Consider the following 20,449-nt stretch of genomic DNA (forward strand, 5'->3'; position numbering starts at 1 on the left):
AAGACTACTGCCTCTCAACAAAAATCTCTCTGAAAACCTACTGCTCGGTAGGTTAGGTGAAGTACTTGAGAGAGTGATAAGTGCAAAGGAAGGCAGAACAATCTCAATGCTGGGATTGTGCAACAGCGTGACTAAAAACTCAATCCGCCAAAACAAAACACTTCTTTGGATTATTTCATATCGAAGATGAAGATAGATTCAGTTCAGCTCCGGTAAGCAGCAGTTATCTCTTGAGTGATACCTCACTGAGAGTGGTAACTGATCAGGCTTTGTTGATGGCCGAGATTGACGGCCAACTTCCCTTCGGAACGTCCCGATATTTCCGATCGCTTCCGATAAACCACCCTAATCTGGATGCGGTATAGCATGGCACTGTGATACTGTTGTCCCCGCATCAAAACCAAACATATTGAAGCAACTACATCTCTCATCACTCGATTTTTCACAGATACACAATGAACGAATCCGTCAAAGAATTACACGACGATCTTGCCAGGAAATACCGACAGCATGGCAAGCGGGTCGAAGAAATGTGGCGTTCGCTCAGTCAGGAACAACGCAAAAAGATCATGGAGGCTGGCTCTCATGATGGTGCTGTCCTGAAGCATACTGAAGACACCGGCCTAGAGAATGTCTACAAGTTCATTCCCGAATGGAATCTACGTGACGTTACTTCACCATCATCAAACTTCTTCCTCGACATGCTCAAGCACCGGGCAACTTCACCGCTGCAAACACAATACACGACTGGCTTCAATGGGCGACCGGGAGATCATGCGCACATACTTGATATGATGCAGAGAAAGAATCTGAGACTAAATGACGTCTCCCAATATAAGGATTGTTATACACTTTTCTTGACGGAAGACGGGTACGGCGAATCAGTCAAGATTCTTGCTGAGAAGCAAGAAGTTCTTGCGAACATGAAACCAGCCATGCAGGCCGGGTTTATCGTACCCCAGGCCACCGGAGAGCTCATTCTGATGCGACAAATAAACCTGCTGCAGCTTCTCAACATTGCAATCGAAGACATCCTTGATACTGCGTCCACCACTCGAGCTCGGACGGAGCAGCCAAAGAAGGTCAAAGAGGATACAACTGCAGCCCTGGCAAAGTTGTCAATACACTCACCTCCGAAAAAGGTAGAGCTCGTGGATCTCGTAGACATGGCGAAAGACCGCCTGTCGTCTTGCGAGGATCTGGTTGCTCTTATTTCGACTGAGCCCACAGTTCTAACTCATGAAGTCAACTTTTCTTTCTTCAGCCGACCGGAGCTGGTCGCCGATGAGAAAGGACGCATGCTGCCTGTACATACTGACAAATACATTAGCGGTGCTGTGCTGGAGGCGGTCCATGGCGCAGTGAAGATTGCTGCTACATGGTATTACATTGGCCGTCTCGTGGATCTGCTGAAGGAGTCAACAGACAAGCAGTTCAAAGCGATTGTTCTTAAAGAGCTCTCAAATACCTGCCACTTGGAGTATCTGCGCGCTCAGACTAGTTTCAAGCGCAGCCTAGCTGTTGGTATGGGCGGCAGTAAGTGGTTCAAGCGCACGTCGACAAACGACATCGCGCGCCTCTCATTGAAACGAAATCCCGAGTCTTTGATGGTAGAGAACCCCCAACTACATTACATGCTTCGGCTTTGTCAGGATGAGACCAACTGGTCAAATGCTACACAATGGCTTCAAAAGCTGGCGGACCTCCACCGAGCCCATCCACTGGAGCAAGACAACCTTTCAGAACGAGAGTATGACTCTCTGGGCGACCTTGCGATGATAATTACCTTCATCCAGTCTCTTTCCTCAGTCGCGCAGTTGCCTACGCCTAATCACAAGAAGAAACAACCATTTGTATCTGGCTACACAGCTTTAGACAAAGAGTTCAGAGAGACGAAAAATGGTCTGGACCTCAGTGACTTCGCCATTCCAATCGACAACTTGCTCGAACCAGGCATGGCTGAAGGCGCTCTTGGAAGACTAGATGAGTACATCGTAGAGAAGACCGGCACGAAACTTGGTTTTCTCTATGAAGATCTAGTCGAAAGCTGTGTGTCCAACATCCATGAGCAGCATGAAGTACAGAAGGCTAAGTCTAAAGTTCCAACTCAAGGCACGATGCTAGCAGCTCCCGAGAGCTCAGAATCGCCTGTCCAGCAGCGCAAACAGAAGGAAAAGACGCGACCAAGTCAAGCTTCAATATACGAGATCACACCACAAAGCGCCAAAGACGACCCGCCCGTTCAATCAATAGAAACTTTCAAGGTCAAACCCTCCACTGCTGACGTCTTTTTATCGTTATTCTCGAGATCGTCTACAGCTCGTAGCCCAGTTCGATGGGAACCCTTTGTAGCTGCCATGAATGACTTGGGCTTCTCATGTGAACCCAAGCTTGGCTCGATATACACGTTTGTCCCTTCGGATAAGACAGTAGTGCGCAGGGGTATAACATTGCATCGGCCACACCAGGGAATCATTGAAGGACGGCTTCTTTTGGTCTTCTCTGGACGACTGAGAAGAGTATATGGCTGGAATAGCTCAACATTTGAGGCAGCGTAGGTTTTGACAGAGTAGAGCAGAGAATGAAGTATATTTTCCTCAAGGAGGTAGCTGGACGCAGAAGCAGATAATGACGCCAAGGACCGGAAACCTCACGAGGAACAGGAGGGTTCTGGTCACACCTTTGGGAAAGAATAACAAACAATCGATGCCAATAAGGGCGGGAGTTCCGCCAGATCCGGGAGGCGAAAGAAAATCCCGTCTTACGTACGACTTGTATGTCGTCTGTAGAGCCGCGGAACCAACGTATACGCACCACTGTTCAAATACCTAACACCACCACTTTACCTAGATACAAGCTTCCGAAATAAGCCCAAAATCATGAGCTTGCTCACACCTTGTGGGAATAGCGTAAATCTAAACAATTACATTTTCGCGCACAATCTAGCTACTAGAGGGTGCCGCTCCGAAGTTCCGGACCCGCCAATATCCAATCCTAGAACTTTCGTCTTCTGGAGCATCCCATTCCGCCCCCCACTGTCAAACGTGCCTTGTCCGCTTCCCCACAAATTCTGAATTTTGTGCGGATACTTGCCTCCCAGCCAATCTCTCTAAGCCCTCAAACAAACAATCGCCAGTAGCCCGCGCCACAACGATCCATGCACTCCGCAATTTGATCGAAACTCCGTGGAGACCGCATTGGTGTTATTGATGCGAATCGATCGGTCTCGTCGTCAGTGGTGGTGGATCGACGGCCCGGCAGTTTAGCCAAGCGTGAAACCTTGATGCTTTGTCGCACCTTTAAGTCAAGGTTACCGAGTCAGTCATTAAGGACAGCAATTGATCAATATTGTCAATTAACTTGGTATCTTTGTCGAATATTCTCATCGCATAATCAATCCCAAGTATATACACATAATCATTCTCGAGACCAAAATATATACATCATTGCTCGCAACATTGCGTTTACCAGTGATACGACTCTGCGCGCGTGATTACCGTTGTCAAGTACAACCCCGGATTTTAGCCAAGTTCCTTAAGCTTTTCCCAATAAGGCGCTGCTAGTGGCAGTTTCAACGTGTCAGCCGCGTCATCTCTGCTCTGACCCCTGTCCATGTTTTGGAAGATTCCTACTAGATTGCGACTAACGCACGTTTGAAGTTAATATAATCAATCTACCGACTCCAAGCTTCTCGAAGCCTGACCAAGCTTTCCCAAGCGAAGTCTTCGCAGACCCGCCTTTTCATATTTTTGCATAACATATCACCTAGTCGTCGTCTCCACCAGGTTCAGGACCAATGAAACAAGACAGAAGTCTGGCCCGGTAGTGCCTGACAATCTTTTGGTATCCACATTCGACCTGTCAATTGCCAAACGGGGCTAGAAATCAATCTGCCGATGTTTTGCTTAGACGGATCAGACGATAGTGCACTTAACAATGTGATGCAATGTTCCACGGGATTAGACACGACACATGACAGAAACGACCTCATCGTTGCATATGTGTATATAAAGCTCGCAACTCTCCTGAATCACCAAGGCATCTTCACGCTTCCACTCGTTTCATACTCCTCACAGCCGACCGGATATTTTCAGCCACACAATCATGAAGGCTACATTGATCACCGCCCTCGCCGGAACAGCCCTCGTGGCTGCTGCCCCTGCTAATGTTACACCGCGAGCTTCGAAAGTCAAGTACGCAGGTGTAAACATGGCTGGATTCGATTTCGGCTGCACCACCGACGGCAGCTGTGCTCTAACAGGAACTAACAAGCCATACAACTTCATTAGCGGTGGTACCGGCATTGCTCAGATGAACCACTTTGTCAAGGACGACACACTCAACGCCTTCCGCCTGCCCGTTGGATGGCAGTACTTGCTGAACAACCAGCTTGGAGGCAAGCTGGATTCAAACAACGCCGGCCAATACGATACTCTTGTCCAGGGTTGTTTGAACTCTGGTGCTCAGTTGTGTATCCTTGATCTCCACAACTACGCAAGATGGAACGGCCAGATCATTGGCCAGGGCGGCCCAGACGACGCAAAGTTGGCAGACATATGGACGCAACTTGCCAAGAAGTACGGCAGTCACTCTCAGATTGCTTTCGGTGTCATGAACGAGCCCCATGTAAGTCGCAGCATATCTCCTGCAATATCCCTCAAGTTGACAATAGTTCCCAGGACATCCCCGACATTGAGCGCTGGGCCACCACTGTCCAGGCCGCTGTAACGGCAATCCGTCAAGCAGGCGCCAAGAATAACCTCATCTTGCTCCCTGGCCAGGGCTACACCAGTGCAGAGACATTCGTCTCTTCCGGCTCCGCCGCCGCACTAAACAAAGTCAAGAACCCCGATGGTTCAAAGACCAACCTCATCATGGATGTCCACAAATACCTTGATAGCGACAACTCTGGCACCCACACCGAATGCGTCAAGGACAACATCGACACTGCCTTCAAGCCTCTCGCTGATTGGCTCAGGCAAAACAAGCGCCAGGCTTTCTTGTCTGAGACTGGCGGCGGCAACACTGCTTCTTGCCAGAAGTACCTGTGCTCAGAGCTCAAGTTCTTGAAGTAAGCCTTCCTCAACTCTGGGATCGAAAACAATCCTTTGCTAACTTTTCCATAGCTCCAACTCCGACGTCTACCTCGGATACACCGCCTGGGCTGCCGGCGGCTTCGATGGCACTTACGAGCTCACTGAGACACCCACCCAAAGCGGCGGTCAATGGAAGGACACTTCCATTGTGTCCTCTTGCGTTGTCGGTGCCTGGAAAGGCCAGTAAACGGCTTGATTCCCGACATTCAGGATGACAGCTGGATCACGGCCTACAAATCCCTTCTTTGTATATAAATTTCAATCTTTGCAATGCGGGATGCATATCATGATAATTGCATCAAAGAATTTCAGGCAGCAAGATTTGTATATAGTCTCGGTTTCGAGGTTTCTCATGCAAGAATACAACGAGATATCATTACATATGTGCATTTTCGATACTGAAATACTGCGACATGAAGTGAGAATGCGATCCGTGTCCTCCGAGCTACCCCATTTGCCCTCAATGCTGTAACACTCTTCTAAACCCAGTACCCAATTGTAACCATCCTCTCAAAATTACTCAGAGATTGAAGTATCAAAGCACTGTCTAGTCTCGCGAGCGGGGTTGACCCTCTGGACCCATAGGGCTAGGGCTAGGGTTGGATTGAGGTCAACCCTAATCCTACAGCATGTTCCCGGGTTAGCTATATGCGCTGCATCTTTTGATGGGCGCGGACTTATGGTTCACCTAGGAGAAGCGACTAGGTAACTAGCAACGCAGTAGAGCTGCGAGACGGGGCGAAGCGGGATGTTTTGCATGACATTGTCATTGGGGCTTCTACGTTGTGAGTGCAGCGGTAGTAGAGTCCTGGATACCCCCTTCGACATATTTCTCTCTTTTGGCTCTGTTGTGCTGGACTGCGATGTATGGTTGTCTATTAACACGATTGCAAAGTGAGTTGGTAGGATAAAGAGAGGCGCCAGGAAGTCACTTCTCTTTTATTACACGCTGAGGATTGATTGTCGGTTCCCAGTCGTTGATCTGCGTTTACATGGCTTTTGTTTGCTTGCCGGTTCCAATTTTCTGGACGTCGGTTATAGATGACGCCAAATGTGCATCCAGGATTGCGTCTTGACATCGACACGACTCTGAGTAAGTCCTTCAGCCAGCTATCCGCATCGTGTCACGCAATATAACGCACTACTGAAAATACCCTCAATCATGTTGGCATTGCCCTGCATGGTGGTGTTGAGAATGATATCGTACGATTCGTGGTCGCAAATGTCAGCAAACACGGTCAAACATGGCTGCTTGACTGTGGTAACGGCTTTGGTGATTAACGACGCTGCAACTGCACCCTTTAGGCGATCATAAACTATTTCGCGTCAGACGCCTTGATTATCTGTTCTCAACTCGATTCACTAACGTATAAACGCATAGATAGTCACTAAGTATTCAGTCACCGGAGGATCCTGCATGATGGAATATCTTTCTACCGGAACACTGGATAGAGAGTTGGGCCATGGCTTCAAGCCTTATCTCTTCTTCAGTTTCTTCTTCTTCGGCTTTCTCCTGCTTCTGATCCCCGGTTATACTGTCAACGCATTAATTTAATACAAGTGGGTAGCGTTGTTCCTCTCGATCTTGAGGTCCGAGTTTTGTCGCAATAACCGCTCAAAAGGAGCATGTGTGGTCGTCCTCGCTGCTATCGTCGCATCGGAAAGCTCGAGAATGTGAAATAAAGTTTGATTGGCATGACTTCCAATGAGTTTGAATATGCTTACTATTCCGCGATGGTACTATACTCGGTAGTGTCGATAGCAGCTAGGGCCCAGTATTTTGCATTCTGATTGAAATGGACACTCTCATTCAAATTGTTCCTGCTTGTAGTTCATTGAAGTTTTGCTGACTTCTATGTTTCAAAAGAGGTGGCAGTAGTCCTTTTTTATCGGTTCGAGTTGCAGCAGATGCAATGAAGGTAGACGCGAGAGAAGTGATCGGAAGTCATGGTGTCGCCCAAGCCCATTGCTACAAATGAAATATTTGAGCCAATGATACTTTTACTTCCACATCATCAAAGGTATAAGAGAAGGTCTCATGCTTTCATAATTGGCAAGTACGTTGTTATAGTAGTATAAGTATCAATGTATGTCCATCTTTCATAGCATCTCTATCATAGAAGGCGGTCTGACAATTTCGTTCACCAGTTGCTTACTGGCTTCAGATTAACTTTGAACCCATTGTATATCCGAGCAATTATCGCCCATTCTGTTTCTACCTCTTTCTCGTCTGCCACCTTAGTAATTTCAAATGTGCCTACAAGGCCAGCCAACATTATCTTAAACTCTGCTAACGCGAAGCCTGTACGTGAATCTCGTCAGTCTGACGTCGATCATAACTTTGAACAGGAATGAAAATCTTACCCTTTCCAATGCAACCCCTGGTGCCGGATGAGAAGGTTTGAAAGGCTAGAGCATCAGCACCTCCATTTGGAGCTTCGTTGCCATGAAGCCATCTTTCCGGGTCGAACTCCCTTGCACGTTTTCCCCAAAGCTTCTTTGACTTGTTAATTGCCCAATTAGGGATCAGAAAGCTTGTGCCTTTCCTGATGGGAATACCGCAGAGTACCGTGTCTCTAACAGCTGTTCGCCTAGAGAACGGCGAAGGCCCATAAACCCTTAGGCACTCTTTGCTAACAGCGTCAAGGTACGGCATGCTCTTACCAAGCGTATACGCCGAGATTTCTTGCTCCGAGTTTAGAGGAGGTAGCTGTTTGTGAATTTCATCTCGTAGGCGTTGCTGGACATGAAGGTTCTCTGGCCTGGTCAGAGTGTAAAGCGCCCATTGCATCGCCGTTGCTGTCGTTTCATGCCCTGCCACCAGAAAAGTCCGCGCTTGGTTGACGAGCTCATTCGTTGTTAAATTACCATACTGAGACGCCACCGAAAGAATGTCTTTGTGAAGAGCCTTCTCATCGTCATGTTCCTGAGTTTTTCGGGTCACTACTTCTTTAATGTATCTCTTCACATACGCAGAGCCTGCTCGAATCTCGCGCGCCTTCTTCAGCGGCAGGAGCCTGACTGTCCAAGTCGTAAAAAAGATCGAGAGCAAGAATATGATGTTCGAGGTGTTGTCAGGCTCGAAGATGACTTGGTAAGCACGGCTCAATTCATTGGCCGGGTTTGCTAGGGAGTTGAAATCAATGCCGAGCGCCGCAATACCGATGATATCTAAAGCGGCTCTGTTGACCCATGCAGTTATGTCGACGGCAATTCCTTGCTGGCCTTGCGATGCATTGATCTCCTCTTTGATGTAAGACACCATCTCGCGTGTCTTGGAATAAAAGACAGAGTACAGTTTTTGAACATGTTTCGCAGAGAATGCTGGATTTAGTGCTTTGCGTTGTTGCTGCGAACAACGTCAGTCTTGTCTTTACATCAATGCACTACGCAGTTGAATCTCTAGGTCAACGATAGGGAAGTGGCTAACCTTGTGCTCTTCGCCATCTACAGTAAGCAGGCCATCGCCGAGCAGGACCTTCATGAAATTCTGTACATTGGCCATTTTGCGAAAGTCATATGCGTTGGTCTGCAAGATTTCTTTGATGAACTCCGGGCTCGTGATCACCAGCACTTCTCTATTGAGAAGGTCGAGAGCGCGGAAAATGCCTTGGTTGGGCGTGTTGTCAAGATATTCGAGGACCCTGCTACCGTTCTGGAGCGGCTGCATCATGATGCCTATCCATGATTTGCGTTGCTGTTCTATCGTTAGCTCAATAGCACTCATTCATATTCCGAAAAACGCGAATTTTTCTTATTCTTCTTTTTTCCTTTTTAGCATAGACACGTACCTTGGCTTGTGGAAGACCGAGGTAAGGGCTAAAGTACAATGGATACAGGTAAATAGCCCATAGCAGTCGTCCAAAAAACAAGCAGCCAACTGTAACGAGAACAGATGAAAAAATCTCTTGCGTTACGTTTTTCCATAGCATCTCAAGGAATTCGATGGCTGATCCTATCATTGTGTAATTCTCAAAGCCACTCTCTTCTAGTACACTCTTTTAATTTTGTCGAAGTAGTAGACAGCGAAAGACCGTATATTGGTATGTCATGAATAGAGTGCATACTAAATCTGCAAACTCTAACTAGAATATTCTGTTTTACCGTTATTTTCTATTCGCATGTCAAGACTATATAACATGGTATTACTGTTAATCTATGACTTGATAGGTGTTTTAGTGACCTAGACCTATACTGTTTTCTTATCATGATACTTGCTGTAGAATAGAATAGACGGTAGTATAAGGCCGAAGTTAGCCCAAATACCAGTGTCTGCAACTTGTTTGCTAAAGTTGTTACGTGGCCATCGGGGCGCCGATCACTTGGCATGAGGGGAAAATGGTGATACCTTTGACTCGACTTTCTTGGGTAGTTTCTTAGTATGCTTTAGAGTGCGTATGGGACTGTATATCGCCGTAACCACACCGAATTAATACCGTATATTAAGCCGGTCACAAGAATTCATTTACAGAATTACTTAAATATGTGGAGAAAGGGTAAGCGCATTATCGGGTGGGTACCCTAGTTTTTAGGCGACCGACCGACCCCGCGTCTGTTGTCCCATCGCCCAGTGACCATGATTTTGCTGCACGGCCCGTTCAGGCAGTTAGTATTTCTGCTTGCCAGCGAGCAAGGCAGCAAAAGGCCCCCATGGCCCGAGGCGTTCTGGACATGCTTATTCAGCTTACGGATAAAGCAGGGAGGCTGTTCACCGAAAATTGGGATACGTATCACTTGCATCTCTGGCCCCCACGTCCTCTGCTTTAAATTTGTAATTAACAACCGTTTTCAAACTTTACTTAAACGTTTCATACTCAGACTAATACCTACCTACATCCATATTCTTCATTAAAATGTCTTCTTCGGTCGAAGTTCGCGCCAATCCTGCACTTATCCAAAAGGGAGACGCATCCCGTGCACCGCTCTTTCTTTTACATGACTCTGGTGGAACAGTTTCCTATTGTTACAGGCTCAGAAACATCGGCCGTACTATCTACGCGATTCACAATCCATCGTTTTATTCGCAAACAAAATGGAGGGGGGGAATTTTGGGCTTGGTGGAAGAATACATCAACCTCATTAAATCTGTGGTTCCATCAGGAGAGATCTTAGTTGGAGGTATGCATTCCCACAACCTCTATCAGTGTTGCATCAGCTCATGAATCAAGGTTGGTCACTCGGTGGCCAGTTGGGTATCGACATTGGACGTGTATTAGCTCGTAATCGACGCTCGAAATTGAGTGTGAAGGGCATTGTATTAATAGATACGATGTACCCGTACTGGGGTCCTCCAGAAACCGTTCACGCGGACGTCTCGATCGACCTCGTGCTCAAGAATATCCCATCTGATCTGAAGGAGAGTATGCTCCGCTGCATGGACTGGTCTAAGGAAGACTGCGATGAATGGGTTCTCAGGAACTGGAAAGGCGACAATGACCAACTCGGCGATGTCGAGAGTGAAGAGCCGGCTCCTGCAGTCTTGATCCACGCGAGCAAGTTGATCGTCGAAGAAACCTCAGAGGGTGTGAGGTGTATGGTGGATCAGTACAAGGATCAAAAGAATGGATGGAACTTCTTCCCTCATCAATTTATTGCCGCTATATGGGAAACTCCGGTACATCACTTCGGATTATTTGAGGAGACATCTGTATGTTTGAATGCATCGCAATTGAGGATTTCGGCTAAACAATTCAGGTCCAAGAGACTACCGACATGATAAAGCGGGCATGCGATCTTCTTGCCGAGGATTAAGATGAGCGTTTTTTACAAAGCCATTTGTAAGGCTCATACGTAGAAGAAGGTTATCGCTTCTTGAATTTGTGGGCTCCACAACGACAGTAGATACTGTCGTGTAGCATCACGTGACTAGCTCGTAGTACATATTGCGATTTTCTTTCATACGTAGATAGACACCTTCTCTAATCAATCCTTTACAGCGGTCGGCTCTCAGCTTATTCCTATCTACTCGATTGCGGGTCGCCCCTCTGATCTTTTGAGCTCGATCACGTACCGTGCCACAATACAAAGCTCACTAAAATGCCACACGAATCTTCCCTGGTCCAGACAGATAGTCTGAATCCCATATACCCATCACGGCATCCCAATACTTCTTTCGATCTTGGAACATGTGGTAGACATGAGCCGTACTCGTATATCTCACTTTCCAAACCTTCTGACACATATTGCGTGCTTCGTCAGCGTGCTGTTCTATGTGCTTCCAAGGAACTAACTCATCTGCCAAACTGTACAAATAAAGTCGGGCAGCAGAATCAGGAAATAGTTCTTTCTTGTTCATTCCTTTGTAAGCCCATCCGACAATGTTCCTCCAACTGGTCAATTTCTCTGCAATTAACCCGATACCAAAAACAATGCGGTAGAACACATTTCCGATGGTCCATAGGACCGGATTCTGTGGAAGCGAAGTGGAAAAAGCAGCAACTGTAGAGCTGTACGACGTGACGCCTGGGCAGCTGTCAAAAACGATCTTAGATACCGGTAGAGGGCAGAATGTGTGGTCCCTGTACGCAGATGCAAGTTGGTAGACGGTGCAAGTACCGCCGCTCGAGAAAATATGGAGTAAAATATTTTCATCAGCCTTTGTGTTTTGGAAAACGCTCAGCGCAGGCTCGAGTTCGCGCACGCGTTGAGCAGTCGGTTGGAAAAGGAAATGCTTTGTAGTTGTCGCGATGACCAGTAAGCCCGAGGTTGGGAAGATGGATTTGTAGCCAGAAAGATAAGCTTGAACCTGCGCCGGGGAGGCATTGAGCCATGTGGCAATGACAATGAGATGAGGACCCTTTGAAATTGCTCTCCAAGTTGGTTTGGCGTCTTTTGGCGGTTCTCGGTAGAAAACACTAGGCGAGAGCTGTACAAAATCAAGCCCGTACGGACGGGAGGTATGCTGCATCGTAAAACTCGTTTCTATGATTGTTTCAAAAGGTCAATAGCGTACCAACTCCGGCAAAGCATGGGGTTGTGCTGTAGGTTTAAGTATCCGCGCACACAGACCTCTGTCACGTTATTAATTCCGTTGGTCTCCGTACGAATAATACGGCTGAATTGAGTTAATTTCAAACATGGCTATGTGGTCCGTGCACTATAGCTCCCGATCAGAGAAGCTAGTCAACAGAATAGATCCTATTTTTTGCTCCGTCTGGTGGCGTAAGGTGCATACGGCTACCCAAGTACTCCAAGATGCGTAGTTATTTAGAGGGGAAACTTAGCCGACATTCCGTCCTATTGATCCTGTCGGTATCTGCTCTGCCAAGTTCTTAGGCCCCTGCAAATAATAGTCACGTAGCACATGTGCCGAGGTTTGAATGGACAAACCAGGCTTACGTAAGCTTCACCTCTCGTGCGAGGAAGATACTGGACTATGATGTACATGAAGTCATCAATCAGCAAGCTTGTGGAATTCGCGATGAGAGAAGAACTATCGGAGAGCTATCCGAGTGTACAATACAGAATGTAGTTCGTGCATTTGCACTCATTCAAGACTTTGTCCGCCTTTTTGCATCCGCAAAGATTGGATAGGCCAGCTTAGTATTCAACTCAATCTTAACCTTGCCTTCCTGAGGCATAGATTTAGGTGTAAGTGTGATGGTCTCAAACTCTTGACATAGTCGAGTGAAGAAATACTCCATCTGAAAGTTTGCAAATTGTTGCCCAGGACAGATCCTGGGACCGTGGTTGAAAGGAATGTACTCCCACTGGCTACTGGGCTTCCATGAATCTATTCCAAATTAGCAAAGAAGTTTTCTAATCATGTCGGATTAGGAGCAAGATAAGGATCAACATACCCCATCTCTCAGGTATCCATAGGCTAACATCCTTTACTCCGAGATCAGTACGATGCTGCAATGACAAGAGGCCATATACTAGGAACATGTTAGAAACAGCTTGCTGGGCCACGAATGTACTAACCAATCTGTGTTCCCTCCAAGATAGCTACCGGTGATTTACCATCGGGGCCTCCACCCCGTGGCAAGGTCATGTCTTCGACGGGCACACGAGCATTTATTCCCACTGACGAATTAGCATCTTCATAACATCTGGAGTTTTCAACGTACAAGGATGGTGAACGCGTAGTGTTTCCTTGATCACATTCCGTATATACTTCAATTTATGTAGGTCGGTTAAGGTTGGCAGACGATCTCCAACACTGCAGAATGTTAACAAATCTGGGGCATAATGAATTTGAAGTATCTTGGTTTCTTACTGTTCCTTGACTTCGGCCTTCATTTTCGCAAATACGTGTGGATGTCGTGCAATTTCGTAGTAAGCCCATGCAAGTGTTGTAGTCGAAGGATCTTTGCCAGCAAGTAGCGTCGATATAACTGCATTTTTGATATTACCGCGACCTTTACCCTTCCGAATGAGATCGTCAATCAGACAGGGTTGGTCACCGCTGTATTTTCTAGCGCTGGCTTTGTCGACGAATTGGTCCAGGTATCGATCAATCTCACGTGTGGCTCGCGGAGCAAGCCAGTCATCTCGAAGATAGACACCAACAGGACTAGATAGTAGTTCAGCATGGAAAGTACACCACCTAGAGATATTGTACGAACCCCATGATCTGCCTAAAGCTATTGATTCCAAGTAGGACATCCATCGCGTCGCGAAAAGGCTGCTGATTGGAAGTTAACGAATCGGTCGACTGGCCGCAGAATACATGCGTCACGACGTCCAACTGCCATCGATCGATAGCGTCGAATGCGTCAGTTCCAGGGGTCGCAAGAAGATCGATTACATGCTTCAGATGTTTCTCAGTGATATCGAAGTCGGTATCGCGAATTCGACTCATCTGCAACTGTCAGAATTGATCTAGAGAAGAATTGCGCGACTCACGTGGGTTTTAAGGAAACTGATCTCTTGCTTCCACTCTTCACCGTCCACTTAAAAGCAATTAGCGTTTACGCCTATATAGTTTTGCCGTGTCATACTTGAGAATACTGCATCGCCGAGTATGTGTTTAAAGATTTCATGCTGAGCTTTCGACTTTGCAAACCGAGTAAACTAACGATCTGTAAGCTGCTGAACTACAATTTTACTTGCGAGTGCGCACCTCAGTATCTTGGATGTACTTGATGTTCTCAGGATCATCGGTCAGGTACATGCTGTTCCCAAACATCCGCACATCAACTGTATGATTGTGAGTATCCAAAACGTCTTTCGTCCAATGCCAAAACTCATGTTTCCTCAGAGCACGCAAGATTTCGATGGCAATGCCTAGACCTACTACAAGTTAGTCATCTCTTGAATCGTACGAGTTAGAATACTGACCAAGTGTATTAGTGGACACACGCTCAGGTGGTCCTGCACCTAGAAGAGCATATCTTCGCCTTGTGTCTACATTCAATCGATAAGATTTAAGAGCAACCAGAGCGGTAAGAATGATTGCTCCTAGGAGTAATGGAGACGAGAATATCGCCATTTGCTGCTAAGTATGAATATGACAAGGATGTTGTATAGATAGCATGTATGAAGTGCTATCTCAAGGAAGAAGACGCCGATACAAGATACCCATATATATATATTGTATTGCACACCACGTAAGCTGCACCTGTTCTAAGCCTAGTAATACTATCTATTTATAGAAGCATCGCCACTTTACAGCAGAATTAAAGGTTTTGTTATTTTATTCATTAAAACATGTTCTTATAATACTAATCTTTGATAGAAAATGCTTTCTATTTTCTAAAATACTTCTTATACGTTAAAGACTAGTTCATATTCAGATCTATAATCTAAAGAATATTTAGTGAATCTAGACTTGTGACATTCCTACTATCGACAGAATAATATGAAATGTAATGGATCAGCTAGGTAGCGTGATATTGACTTGTGGAATAGTATAGACTTGGGTAACGTTAGTACCGGTTTGCTAGCGTAGTTTCAGCTAAGCCTGCCAATGTCGACCCTTGCTCACTAGGTAACCAAATAGCTTCATGGTACGTAGCCTTGTACTAGCGAGTCGTGATCCTATAGCCCAAGACACCCCGCAGTCTTGGTGTTTGATTTGACGTATCTTCCGGCTTGGACTTGATAGCTGACTCCAAGTACCGACTTCGGTGTTATAGAGATACGAACGGTTACGCTAGTAAGCCTAGAAGATAGTGTAAATATCCACGCGTTCATGCTACCCCGCTAGCCAGGCGCACCCCGCAACCTAGCCCCACTATCTCCCTTACACAACTCGGCCCGTTTTTACTAGCTGCCTTTTGCAGTAAATGTGAGGTATTTGACGATACCGAGGTACTAGAGAATACGAGATATCCAAGAATCCTTGGATACCTCGTATCGCGTAGCTGAGTACCTGAAACTTGGAATTTCGGTTACCGAAGAGTTCCGCCCCCTTACGTATCGAGGTTCTGACGAGGCCGCTCGGCCATTAATTTACGTTTCGCTAATCGCTATCTCTCTGAGTTAGAACAGGCGGCGCAGTCGGCCTTAATCAATACTTGGCGCATCAATCCTTCGTTGGATTGCCCTGTCGCAACAGTCCTTCTCGGAAACGCTAGGCCACAGCTTATGTTGTTAGCTGCGGCCTATCTTATCAATTGCTGCTATTTTCTGACCAATCCCGCTCCCTTAATATAATACAGTAAATAACCGGGACTTACATTGACATAGGTGGATGATTCCAAAAACTGTGTATTGATCTCCGTTCATGTTGCGCATTTTAAGTCATTGAAGTTGTTCCGTTACATCAACCAGTATCTATACTATCCTGGAATATTGTTGCCCTAATGGAAAAGCCATCCTCTACCCTGCCTTTTCGGCAGGTTGTCATCGTTGGGTGTGGATTTGGCGGTCTGGTAATGGCCTGCCAGCTGAAGCGCAGACTCCAGTTTAACGACTTCGTCATGTATGAAAGGAACACTGGCTTAGGGGGGACATGGCATCATAATCGATGTGAGTTCTTGTAACAAATTCATTTTGAAGTCCAATTGTGCTGACATAGCAAGACCCTGGAGCGTCGGCAGACGTATTTGGGGCGGCATATCAAATCTCATTCGCGCCAGAGCCAAAATTCACACGTGCATTTCCCGTTTGGAATGAGCTGCACGGCTATATGGAGAAGGTCGCTGATCGATACAATCTTGTTCCCCATATGAAGTTTGGCATTATCTGGGAAGGAAGTGTGTGGATACCAGAAACAAGATGCTGGCGAGTTGTCTTGCGTGATTGCGCCACGGGCGATACCTTCACTCAAATGTGCAAAGTACTCGTCAGCGCGACGGGCCATCTAGTCGATCCTAAGCAGCTTGAAGTGCAAGGAAAAGACATCTTCAAAGGAAAAATTGTACACTCAAGTCTATGGACTAGCGACATCGACGTTAAGGACAAGAGCGTGGTGGTTTTAGGAAACGGGAGTAAATCTGAATATCTGTCCAAGTTAAAGAAAATTGCTGACGGGTGATAGGCACTGCTGTCCAATTGGTTCCTAGTATTCTGGAAGATGTAAAAGAGTGTACACAGATACAACGAGTAAGTAACTAACAATTGATATAGGTAGATCTGCTGACTGTATGAAAGGCGCCACAATGGATATTACATCGACCGAACCCAGCATTACCAGCGGCAATGTTGACTCTGCTGACCTACGTGCCTCTCCTATTCACAGTACTTCGTACTACACTCTTTGCGATCACAGAGGCCTTCTTTCATGTTGTAGGGAATAAAATCCCGCAAATTAGCAAGAACCATTTAAGAAAGTTTGAAGTACCGGAAGAGTACTATGACCTCCTCACGCCTTCGGTTCGTTTGTCTCAATGTCTATATTCTCTTCTTACTAACCTTCACAGTACCGACCTGGATGCAAGCGACTTGTTTTCGCTTCAGACTACCTGGGATGTCTCAAAAACCCCAAATTACAGTTGATCCAAGATGAGATTGCATCTCTTCGCGAGAAATCAGTCGTTACAAGGTCGGGAAAGGAGTATCCTTGCGATATGCTACTTCTTGCCCATGGCTTTGAGTCGGAAACTTTTAAACTTCCACTCACGGGACGCAACGGTGTTACACCTCAGAAGCACTGGGCCGTTGCTGGTGGCCCTAGCTGTTACAAAGGCATTGCGATGCACGACTTTCCAAACTTCTTCACTATTCGGGGTCCAAACATGGCATCTGGGTAATGATGACGTGATAGCTTTTTTTTTGAAACATCAACTAACTGACTCATATAGTCACAACTCAGTGATTTGGTACATCGAAGCTACCGTCGAGTTGATTTTGAATGTCGCAACGCCTCTTATTCAGGGAAAGGTGAATCAAGTCGAGGTGACGGCTGAAGCGGAGAGTGAATATGTAAACAAGGTGCAAGCGGCCTGTCGTAGAGGTGTTTGGGGCTCGGCTTGCAACACTTACTACGTAACCAAGAACGGATGGAACCATACGATGTACCCGTGGAGTAAGTACTACATTCAATTTGTGTGATTTTTGCTGACGTTTTGCATTAGATAGTTACAGCTTATGGTGGTTTAGATTCGTGAACAAGAAAGATTGGACGGTGGTTGTTTGAGGAGCTGGGGAGTTGCTCCTACGCGTAGGCATGGGAACATCCTTTTTGTACACCCACATAATTAACCATAGGTCCTTTCCTGAGATTTTTGGCAAAGCACAGCAATGTCTTATACAGAATAAGTAAGGTTTGCTACGACTACGACGCTGAATGATGGTGATGACGATGAGAGATAGTGCGTGAACGTGATGACAGTACCTCTTCATCAAGGGCTGCTTTTAGCTTTTTTGATCACTCGTTTTACATGATTTCGTTAAAACAGCGATATAAAGCGCTTAGATATCGCCCATATTTGTGAATTATGATGATATCAACGGAGAAAAATGAGAGCTAATCCTTCTTCAGCAACCACTCATAACCTATGTGTTGATTTGGAGTCACCATCAGTTCCGATATGACTATATGTTTTACGCACATGATTAATGCTGCTCTAACCGAGGGGGCGGGGTGTAATAGTATTATACAGCTCCCCGTAAGTTGGCCTTCGAGTCCTTGGCTCAGAGTATCGTGGCAAAAGATGCCTATACCATCCTCCTCTTCAATAACTACAAGTTTCGTAAGAGCTCCGTTTTCTAAGATCCTTTCCTTTCCAAAAGAAAACCCAAGGTACCGGGATTAGTGCGAGACTAATGAACGCAAAGATGCTTCCTGCCCAGTGAATACCCAGATTTTCATACATCTGGATTGTGAAAAGAGGAAATATGGCTCCCAGAATGAACCGTAGAAATCCATTAGCAGCTATAGCTGAAGCACCATTTGTCGCTTGATACGTATCCATGAGGTAGGTAACAGATGCGAGGAAGACGGCTAGCGTTCCCCAGCCGAACGGTACGCCAGCTAACACTGGAACAATCCAATGAACTGATTCACGTGGCGTCCATGCAAACCACTAGAGATTCACATTTGTATCAGCAATGGCCACAACGAAGATGCAGGGTGTAGGCAGCGCTCTTCTTCACTTACAAAAAGTCCAATAGGTAGAAGAAAGCTTCCAAACATGGCTGCATAGAGGCGATGCTCTGGTGCAACCCGCCCGTTGGTTCTCTGGGATTCGGGCTGGTATTTTTTGCGATCAAAATATCCAACCGTCACAAGAGCGAGAAAATATCCCACAATGAGTCCGATGTAAGCCAACCCAATTTCTTTCAGATCAAATCCATAGACCTTACTGTATACGTAGGAATAAGAACCAAAGAATGAGAAGATCATGGCGAAGTTGAAACCCGTGTAAAGGCTGAGAAAGAAGGCGAGCGGCTTTTTCGGTCATGTTAGATTGCTAAAAGTCTGGGCGGAGTCAAATTCACATACCTCCAGCAAGATCATGTGTAGTGGGCGCAACATGGCGATACTGATTCGTTGTGTAACGGGCGCTTCCTGGGTAACCTTTACTGTTTTGCTGGACTTCAGATAGATGATCCTACTCTTTGAGGTCTCTTTCATAAATAATAGAGAGACAGCTATTGGTGCGCATAGGATTGGAATGACCCAAATAGACCATTTCCAGTTGTTGTCATATTGGGCGATGATGTACGCACCAATAAGAGGCCCAAGAGTAGGTCCAAGAAAGGGAGCGAGGATGTACGTTAACGCAACCAGGCCGGCCTGCCTTTGACTCCATATATCAGCAACAGTACCTGCGCCTACAGCCAGCACACCTGAGCCGCCAAAGCCTGCGAGGAACCGAAAGACGATGAGTACAGTCAAATTATCAGACGCAGCTGCGATGATGTTGAACACCATCAGCATCGGAAGACAGACTCGATATACAATAAGGCGACCGTAAATTTCGGATATAGGAGCGGCAATGAGTGGGCCTAGAGAGAACCCGATGGTGTAAACGACGATAGGGAGTAGTGCAACAGTCCTACTTATGTAGAATTGTTTCATAACAAGTAACACGCCTGCAACGTATGTCGAAGTCCCCATGGTACTACAAGAGGATATTAGTTCGCTCTTAAAGAATAGCATTCTCAAACATACAGCGCAAGGCCGTACACAGCTGGAATTGCGCTGTGGAGAATTTTCTTCCATGTTGGCCAGTTCTGGGGATTGTCGACATTGTTGACGTCGTCCCAACCCAACTCTGCTATCTCTACTTCCGGATGAGGTAAGGTTGATACTGATTTAGGGTCCATTATGATGACTGGATTGGAATAAAAGCAGAGACGAGGACTACTGCGACTTTAGGCGAATTTGGTCCGAAGAGAGAAATTTGAGGAAATCCAAGACATCTACTAGCGGGCGAGACAGAGGGCGCAGCAGCTCCTTGTTCTACTTACGCCGAGGTAATTACGAAACCCCTGTAAATTAAAAACGCATAATTTACACGAACCTGTTGGATAAGCGAGCGCTGTAGGCAAAGCGAGCTGTCGTGTAACCAACGAAACGGGCAAATGGGAGACCCTTCAGCAGTACAAAATCATCCTAAAACATGGCTGAAATTCTACTCCACGCACATTCCTCAAGAACAGAGACTCAGGTTAAGCCCAAACATAATATACCTCTTTACTAGTAATTTCAAAATGATTTATACTAAAATATCAATATATTAATCTGGTTGGTATTTTTCTTTGCTTTTGACAGAAGTAAATAACCACAAAGAGCATAAAATATTGATAATCGAATTCAAATAATTGGCTGCTACTTCCAGAAGACCAAGTAACTATCCTAGGCATTGATAATAGCGTCCTGTATGCTCTATCTCTTAAGCTTGCTAGTGCATTCCTTGGCATTCCCATTTAGCGCCGAAGTCCATACGCAATACCTGTCTATTAATCTAGGCTGCCAAGTAACTCCAGCATGTGCTTGTTACAGCCCCCTCTGTACCCTG

General features: G+C 46.1%; 8 protein-coding genes across 8 annotated transcripts; 4 read left to right on the plus strand and 4 right to left on the minus strand.

Moving 5' to 3' along the window:
• Positions 1–455: 455 nt before the first annotated feature.
• COCCADRAFT_4225 (uncharacterized protein) lies at positions 456–2,558 on the plus strand (the record flags this gene model as incomplete). The annotated part of the gene is made up of 1 exon (XM_007713090.1): positions 456–2,558. One exon carries the CDS (start codon positions 456–458, stop codon positions 2,556–2,558), a length of 2,103 nt encoding a protein of 700 aa, XP_007711280.1.
• A 1,546-nt stretch (positions 2,559–4,104) lies between these two features.
• COCCADRAFT_4226 (glycoside hydrolase family 5 protein) lies at positions 4,105–5,283 on the plus strand (the record flags this gene model as incomplete). Its single annotated transcript, XM_007713091.1, has 3 exons — positions 4,105–4,626; positions 4,680–5,071; positions 5,127–5,283. 3 exons carry the CDS (start codon positions 4,105–4,107, stop codon positions 5,281–5,283), a joined length of 1,071 nt encoding a protein of 356 aa, XP_007711281.1.
• A 1,954-nt stretch (positions 5,284–7,237) lies between these two features.
• Positions 7,238–8,948, minus strand: COCCADRAFT_35957 (uncharacterized protein; the record flags this gene model as incomplete). The annotated part of the gene is made up of 4 exons (XM_007713129.1): positions 7,238–7,398; positions 7,461–8,445; positions 8,527–8,808; positions 8,934–8,948. 4 exons carry the CDS (start codon positions 8,946–8,948, stop codon positions 7,238–7,240), a joined length of 1,443 nt encoding a protein of 480 aa, XP_007711319.1.
• A 1,001-nt stretch (positions 8,949–9,949) lies between these two features.
• On the plus strand, positions 9,950–10,847 carry COCCADRAFT_35958 (uncharacterized protein; the record flags this gene model as incomplete). The annotated part of the gene is made up of 3 exons (XM_007713130.1): positions 9,950–10,214; positions 10,265–10,743; positions 10,791–10,847. The coding sequence occupies 3 exons, from the start codon at positions 9,950–9,952 to the stop codon at positions 10,845–10,847; spliced, it is 801 nt and encodes a 266-aa protein (XP_007711320.1).
• A 280-nt stretch (positions 10,848–11,127) lies between these two features.
• On the minus strand, positions 11,128–12,003 carry COCCADRAFT_4229 (uncharacterized protein; the record flags this gene model as incomplete). The annotated part of the gene is made up of 1 exon (XM_007713092.1): positions 11,128–12,003. One exon carries the CDS (start codon positions 12,001–12,003, stop codon positions 11,128–11,130), a length of 876 nt encoding a protein of 291 aa, XP_007711282.1.
• Positions 12,004–12,586: 583 nt separating this feature from the next.
• COCCADRAFT_93642 (uncharacterized protein) lies at positions 12,587–14,226 on the minus strand (the record flags this gene model as incomplete). Its single annotated transcript, XM_007713131.1, has 9 exons — positions 12,587–12,828; positions 12,896–12,973; positions 13,020–13,121; positions 13,166–13,257; positions 13,315–13,611; positions 13,664–13,899; positions 13,944–13,990; positions 14,039–14,111; positions 14,161–14,226. The coding sequence occupies 9 exons, from the start codon at positions 14,224–14,226 to the stop codon at positions 12,587–12,589; spliced, it is 1,233 nt and encodes a 410-aa protein (XP_007711321.1).
• A 1,618-nt stretch (positions 14,227–15,844) lies between these two features.
• COCCADRAFT_35961 (uncharacterized protein) lies at positions 15,845–17,619 on the plus strand (the record flags this gene model as incomplete). Its single annotated transcript, XM_007713132.1, has 7 exons — positions 15,845–16,010; positions 16,064–16,471; positions 16,522–16,586; positions 16,635–16,856; positions 16,904–17,229; positions 17,285–17,508; positions 17,558–17,619. 7 exons carry the CDS (start codon positions 15,845–15,847, stop codon positions 17,617–17,619), a joined length of 1,473 nt encoding a protein of 490 aa, XP_007711322.1.
• A 538-nt stretch (positions 17,620–18,157) lies between these two features.
• Positions 18,158–19,754, minus strand: COCCADRAFT_4232 (uncharacterized protein; the record flags this gene model as incomplete). The annotated part of the gene is made up of 4 exons (XM_007713093.1): positions 18,158–18,508; positions 18,583–18,873; positions 18,928–19,549; positions 19,600–19,754. The coding sequence occupies 4 exons, from the start codon at positions 19,752–19,754 to the stop codon at positions 18,158–18,160; spliced, it is 1,419 nt and encodes a 472-aa protein (XP_007711283.1).
• Between the last annotated feature and the right edge of the window lie 695 nt (positions 19,755–20,449).

This window comes from Bipolaris zeicola (assembly GCF_000523435.1).
Source record: "Bipolaris zeicola 26-R-13 unplaced genomic scaffold scaffold_55, whole genome shotgun sequence".
Lineage (NCBI taxonomy): Eukaryota > Fungi > Ascomycota > Dothideomycetes > Pleosporales > Pleosporaceae > Bipolaris > Bipolaris zeicola.